General features: G+C 36.5%; 1 protein-coding gene across 3 annotated transcripts; it reads left to right on the top strand.

Annotated features, from left to right (window-relative positions):
- The first annotated feature begins 2482 nt into the window (after positions 1-2482).
- Positions 2483-7372, top strand: LOC137741695 (G-type lectin S-receptor-like serine/threonine-protein kinase At4g27290). Of its 3 annotated transcripts, none has more exons than XM_068481403.1 (6): positions 2483-3931; positions 4044-4160; positions 4308-4456; positions 6289-6499; positions 6592-6862; positions 6950-7372. In XM_068481403.1, exons 1-6 carry the CDS (start codon positions 2635-2637, stop codon positions 7230-7232), a joined length of 2328 nt encoding a protein of 775 aa, XP_068337504.1. In that variant the 5' UTR covers positions 2483-2634; the 3' UTR covers positions 7233-7372. The 3 variants fall into 3 exon arrangements, with proteins under 3 accessions (XP_068337504.1, XP_068337505.1, XP_068337506.1); XM_068481404.1 differs by having other exon boundaries at positions 6619-6862; XM_068481405.1 differs by having other exon boundaries at positions 6592-7086.

A 7372-nucleotide genomic window follows, 5' to 3' on the forward strand; every position in this document is an offset into this window, starting at 1 on the left:
TTGTATTATTTATAAAATAGACACTCTTTATTTTAACTAAATTTGGGTTCCCAAATTTTTAAAAATTATTGTGTAATACGCAAATTTTATTTAAACCCAATTAATCTCTTTCTACACTCAATTTAAATTTTAAATGTTAATTGTCTATTTTACCCTAATGCATAATTACTATTAAGTACAAAATAAAATCAATAATAAAACTCAAATTTATCAATAAACCCACACACTATAATTAAACCCTAGCATCACCCTTTGTTTATTCTACGTTCATTCCTGCTAAAACCCTTATAGCTCTGATAGAGAAAAACAAGTTTTTCTATTGAATGTGGCCAATACTAGGAGCATGTTGATTAATTTAAGCAACTTCGAGGGCTAGAAAATGTAGCCCCTAATGATGTTGTGGCTCTTGAAGATGATTAAAAATGTTTTGATAGATATGTTGAAATTTCTTTTTTTTAGTTTAGTTTCTATCATGTTTTAAGTCTAGAACTCACGATGGAAATGTTGGTAATGTGAAAAAGTGAACTAGTTACAACAATCTTCCTGTAATTCTTCGAATCAAGACAAGCAAATTACAACTACTTGCTGTTGGAAAAGTTGATAATTGGTTTCTTTTAATTACAAGGTTTTTTTTTTTTTTTTAAATCTCAGTGTTTTCCATGTTATCAAATATCCATGTTGCAACTGGTGATTGGGCAAATGTTGCATGTGTGAGGCTGCAAATGAGGAGCACCAGTGTCCAGAAACCTCCCAGGGCTAGTTCCATTGAGGTGGACAACGAGGTCTATGAAATTGCCGTTTTTGACAAATTACACTCTAATTTCGACAAAGTATATGCGATGATTGACAGACTTCTTCTACACTTCAAGCAAATGAATGTGTCGTCTCGAAGTATTAGCAATGGGATAGGTGGATAGATTGCAAAATCCAATATTTATTTGGTCAACATCCGTTGACTCGAAAGTGCCAAAAACACTTCTGCAAGCCTCGTAATTGGAAAAATTTCAAGGAGAAACTTTTTACCAATGTTCTTAGATTATAAACTTGCTTACTTGATAAAGAGAAGGGGATCAATTGTTTGATTTGTTGCTTATGCGCATCAGCATAAAAACAAAAAAAACAAAAAGCAAAGCAGCCATGGAAATGCTAGGACGCCTTTTTGAAGACAAAAAAAAAACATTCAATTAGAGATGTTATTTTATAAAAGGGATGAGTGTAAAGATAACCTTACATTGTGAATTGGGTTTGAGAGGGTAATTTAGGTAATAAATTTGGGTTTTAAGGGATATGAATTCTTTAATAAAAAACAATATGAGTGAAGAGAGTAAGTTGGGTGTAGAAGGAGGTTACATAGGTTCAAATAAAATTTCCCTACAGCATACGACCTCTGTGGATGCAAATTTCCGCCTTCTCCTTATTGGACGAAATTGCACCTACAAAACAAATCACACATTTGGTCAAGGCCAAAAAGCCTCACACGCCCACGATGAATGGAGGGGGACTTTGGCTGAAGAACCTCCATTGCCAAAGTTAGAATTTTGAGGGAAGAGTGTTTGGAGAATTTTGTAGAGTTTTGCAAGAGACTTGGAAGTCGTTTTTGGAGAGAATGGAGAGCTATTTCTAGGGATATGGTCGGCCCTATTAGGAGAATAGGGACCGGCCATTTGTGGTTTTTTTTGGGTGTAATTTGTAGTTGATTAGCCATTAATAGATTAATTAGGTAATAAATCCATTAATTGATTAATTAACATAATTTAAAAGAAATGTTTTGGTGGTTATGGAATAAGTACCTTGTGGAGAATATAGGATGAGGGTGGATGAAATAGTTTTGAATTTGTTACCTATTTTGGACACTTTTGACTTGGTTGAGGGATGATTGCCCGCTGCTCGCGTGTAGGAATCCTGGTATGCCTCAAGATTATTTTTATCCTCTTCTATCCAAAAATTCACTCGTCGCCTTGTGATTATTTTTGGCTCCACAACCTCCACTCAATATTTTTCATGTATTCAAAGTTTTGTACAGCTGGATTTACCACTCAATTTTCATCCTTAAAATTAAATTAAAAATAGAAAATAAAGAATAAAAATAAGTAACACTGAAGAAATTTTAATTTACTTTTTTCATCCTTATAAGTTCATGCAATATTTTTTATTTTTTTTCATCAATGTGCGTTCAAAAAAAAAATAAATAAATAAACCAAGTAACGTTTCTTTTAGCTTGGGAAGTTGTGATGCAAACTCTTGGGTTGGTTTCCGTGTAATCAGAACTGATAATGACTGGACTGGCATTTATATAGACAACAAACTTTTGAGAGGAAGGAACCAAGAGGATTCCTCTGCTTTACTCCAAAACACGCTTTGTCTTCTATTCAAGGCTTGTAGGGCCTCAGCATTCACGGACTCATGTCACGAACGGACGTATCCACTAAGTTATAGATAAAACAGGAGGCAAGAAAAAAATCTACTTTTGACTTGTCCGAGGTTAACCATTCTTCGGAATTTTGCACAATTATTTGCCGTCTGAATTGGGATGGAAAATGATCGAACCGCAAGGATCTTTTCTTTTTTATTATATATTTAGCTTGAATGATACCATTACCATGATGAAGGGAACTGGAGAATAAAAAGAATTCAATGGGGGGTTTTGGTTTTTTGCTTTTCGTCAGTACTAATTTGCTCTTTCTGCTGTACATATCCAAAATTTCCCTTGCAGTTGACAGCATTGGTCCTTCGCAGTCTATACTTGACGGAACGACCTTGGTTTCAAAAGATGGAAGCTTTGAGCTTGGTTTCTTCAGTCCAGGTAGCTCCAAGAATCGCTACTTGGGAATTTGGTACAACTACAAGAACATCCCCGTTCAAACAGTTGTTTGGGTGGCAAACAGATGCAACCCGATCAGTGACTTGTCTGGCGTGTTGATGATAAACAACACAGGCTATCTTGTGGTGTTGGGTCAAAATAAGACTGTTTTTTGGTCAGCCGGCTCAGTTAGACACGCCGAAAGTGCAAGGGTACAGCTGTTGGATTCTGGAAATTTGGTACTAACAGATGGGAAAGATGGAAATTCCGGAACCTATTTGTGGCAAAGCTTTGATTATCCCTCTGATACATTGTTACCAGGAATGAAGTTGGGATGGGACTTGAGGACAGGTCTAAATCGACGTATATCAGCATGGAAAAATGCAGAAGACCCATGTCCTGGTAACTTCACTTATGGGATTGAAATGGATCTTCAAGCATACCCTCAAGCATTCGTTCGGAACAGCACTTCAAAAATCTATCGTGCCATCCCATTGAATGGCCTTACATTCTGTGGTTCATCAGAAAAACATAGTACGCGTTATAGTTTCAACTTTGTCTACAACAATAGTGAAGTGTACTACATGTACAACCCAACCATTAAGTCTATTACCTCAAGAATAGTTTTGAACCAAACTACCAGTTCGTGCGCTCGCTTTCATTGGAAGAAAGAAAGTCAAGATTGGACGGTACATTCATCAAGACCTAGAGATTTGTGTGATCGCTATAGCTTCTGCGGAGCGAATTCGAACTGTATCATTGGTCAGAGTCCAGTCTGCCAATGTCTAAAAGGATTCAAGCCTAAGTCTCAAGAAAAATGGAATTTGACGGACTGGTCTCTAGGATGCTTGCGCAATGAACCTTTAAGCTGCCAGGGAAGAGACAAAGATGGGTTTGTCAAATTCGTTGGTTTGAAATTGCCAGATACTACACATTCTTGGGTGGACAAAACCATAAATCTCAAGGAATGCAGCGCCAAATGCTTGAAAAACTGTTCCTGTACGGCTTATAGAAGCTCGGATACTGGAGGACGCACTGGTTGCACCATTTGGTTTGGCGATCTAATAGATATCGCACAGGTTTCGGCTGGTGGGCAGGAAATATTTATTCGAATGCCAGCTTCAGAGTTAGGTATGTATTTTGTATCATGATTCATGAGTTGCTTGTTAAATACTTTTTACGTTATAACTCCCTTTTGCTTCTATCAAAGTAAAAGAACTGACCCTTCTTTTTGTTGCTGAAGAAAAAAATGATGGAAAAGTGAAGACAGCAGTGATAGTTGCAGCTGTGGTAGTAGTAGTGTTTTCTGGATTGCTGTTAGTTGGGTGTTACATTCGTCGAAGCAGGAAAAAATTAGAAGGTAAATTAACTTACCCTCACCATCTTTCCAATATCGAGTTTAAATTTGTTTAAAGATATATGGTATATGTATATAGAAGCTTTGGTTTGCTTTATTCTTTCTAAAGGCTATAGCTAACCACCATTTCAACTACATGTGAGAAAACAGAAATAAGACAAAGAGATCAGGACAATGAAGGGGCACGAAATGGGGAACTTGAGCTCCCGCTCTTTGAACTGACTACATTAGTCAGTGCAACAGATGACTTCTCAAGCAATAACAAGATTGGGGAAGGTGGCTTTGGACCTGTTTACAAGGTATTTTTTTTTTTTTCAAAGTAAATTTTTATATAAAGGTTTTTTTATTACACCCCATATTCAAATTTAATATTAAATGATTTGTATACCTGAATATGCATTGACAATTTTGATCTTAAAAGGTTTAAAAAAAAAAAAACAAAAAAAAAACGAATTCTAAATGCACCCCAATCACTTTTAACGTGTATATTTCAAGATTATTTATCTTCATAACTCTCTAAACTACTCTCACTGTCAAGATAACATATAGAACAAAACCCTAACCAATGAACTACAGACACATTAGTTAAAAAAAATTATTTTTGACAAATGTAACATGAAATCTACGTTTCAGAAGCTTCACATGAGGTATGACTTCATACTTATTATTATTTTAGTGAGTTCAACGACATCGGCATGCCTATAGCTGCGTTAGGAATGATATTCCTATCGGCATGCCTATATCTGCGTTATGAATGATATTCCTAAAAAAGTATGGTTGATGATGACAATCACACACTAATAAACTCTAGCCATATGTGATCACAAAAATCCGAAGATGTGAAGAGTGTGTGGGGTTAAAAAATTAAAAAAAAATTAAAAACATAAAATATGTATTTGCACCTACGATGTGAAGAGTATGAGGTGTATGTAGAAAATGTGGGGTGTAAAAAATACGGGGTGTATGTTGAGAGTGTGGGATGAGGGTATTACGAGTAAGTATGTATGGTGTATTAAGATAAATTTTAATTGAAAAAGTAAATGCGGGGAGGGGGTGTATTCAATAATATATGAGTTGTTAGTAAAACAAGCCTTATATAAATAACAAATAAGAAGGATTACATCCAAAAAGGGAAGACACGGATGGAAGAGAAAAGCCTCTATCCTGTAATAAAAAAATCTGTAACAAATTTCCATAGAAAAAGAGAATTTCAAGGATGAAACTAAGAATTCCAAACCTAACGGTCCCAAACCACTGAAGGTCGCTTGCTCTATTTAATATCTTAGGCAAAAGAAAGCGTGAGATGACCGTCAAAATAATCAGCCCAAACCAAAGTCTCATCAATTTCAGCAGTCTTAGGCAAACAATGGACCAAATTTGATCCAAATAGGATGTAAACTATCATGGAGAGAGGCAGAACAAATCTAATTCCCATCCACAATAAAATTGGAGACCCGTGCATGCAAAGTTTTTCCCAAAGCCTTTGGAATATTTAAAACTTCAATTAAGGATTTATCCAACAAATTGGCATGCAAAAGAGAATTTTTTTGACATGAACAAATAATCCAACATGACTTCTGTTGTAATTCAAATAAAGAGGACGAAGACCAGGCCACATAGAAGAACTCTTGTACAAGGAGGAGGGCAAACCATGATTATTGAAAAAACGACCACGAAAAAGTGAAGAAGCCGAAAGAGAGGTGACCAAGATGTCCCAAAACTTTTCCAGAAGAAAAGCCTGATTCAAAGAAGTGAAATTCCGAATGCCAAGACCATCCTCATTTAATGGAGAATAACACATTTTCCAAGACTGCAATAAAAAAAAAAAAGAGGCGAAAGTGGATCACCTTGTCGAACACCACGACTGCAACTGAAAAGGTCCACCTGAGAGCCATTAAAGAGAATTGGTAAGTGTGCTGAATGAAAAATAGAACCAATCTACTGAACAAAAGAAGAATGAAAATCAGGAGCCCGAAGCACTCAAGTTAGGAAAGCCCAATAAAGAGTGTCAAAAGCTTTAGCAACATCAAACTTAGTTGCTATATTACCCTCATAGCATTTATTGTCAAGCAAAGTAATACATTCCGAAGCTTTTCAAGTTAGCAGTATTTGAGATAGAGTGAATTTCCAGGGGACACTAGCAGATGGACAAGAAATTGCTGTGAAGAGGCTATCAAGAAGTTCAGGCCAAGGATTGAACGAGTTCATGAATGAAGTTATAGTAATTGCGAAACTTCAGCACCGAAATCTGGTAAAGCTTCTTGGTTGTTGCGTTGAAGGAGAGGAGAAAATGCTGATCTATGAATACTTGCCCAACGGAAGCTTGGACTTCTTCATTTTCGGTTTGGACCCTTGGAACCTTATAAAGTTTTGCAGAACTAATTTGTTAATAGCTCTAAAATAATTTTGTGTATCGGTTCTAACTTCTAAGCAGTTTTGCATTCGGATTTACCTGTGCCAGATCAACCGAGTGGAGAACTTCCGTTAGATTGGCCTAAACGTTTCAACATTATTTGCGGAATTGCTCGTGGTCTCCTCTATCTTCACCAAGATTCGAGGCTGAGGATTATTCATAGAGATCTGAAAGCAAGTAATGTTTTACTTGACAATGAAATGAACCCGAAAATTTCAGATTTTGGCTTGGCTAGAACATTGACTGGAGGAGATCAAACTGGTGGAAATACAGAGAGAGTAGTTGGAACATAGTAAGTCTGTGTTGCAGTACCTTCTATTGATCCACTTTTGTCATGAATGGTTTGTTTTCTGATCTATAATGTTTGTACTTTGTACAGTGGTTACATGGCACCTGAATATGTTATAGATGGGCTATTTTCTGTGAGGTCTGATGTCTTTAGCTTCGGTGTTTTGGTACTGGAGCTCATTAGTGGAAGAAAAAATAAGGAATTCTACCATCCAACCAGCCCTAATCTTATTGGACATGCAAGTATCAAGTGTAATATTTCTTCTTCTTCCATAGTAGCTAGGCCTATAATTGATGAAGAAATTTTGGAATGTTTCAGGCATGGAGATTATGGAATGAAGGCAGGCATTCAGAACTTATGGATACATGTTTAGGAAGCTCATGCGTGCTATCAGAAGTGTTACATTGCATACACGTTAGTCTCTTGTGTGTGCAACATCATCCTGAGGACAGACCAAGCATGGCGTCTGTGGTTATAATGTTGGGAACTGAGATTGCATTGGCACCGCCCAAA

Source organism: Pyrus communis, chromosome 8, assembly GCF_963583255.1.
Source record: "Pyrus communis chromosome 8, drPyrComm1.1, whole genome shotgun sequence".
In the NCBI taxonomy this organism is placed as follows: Eukaryota; Viridiplantae; Streptophyta; class Magnoliopsida; order Rosales; family Rosaceae; genus Pyrus; species Pyrus communis.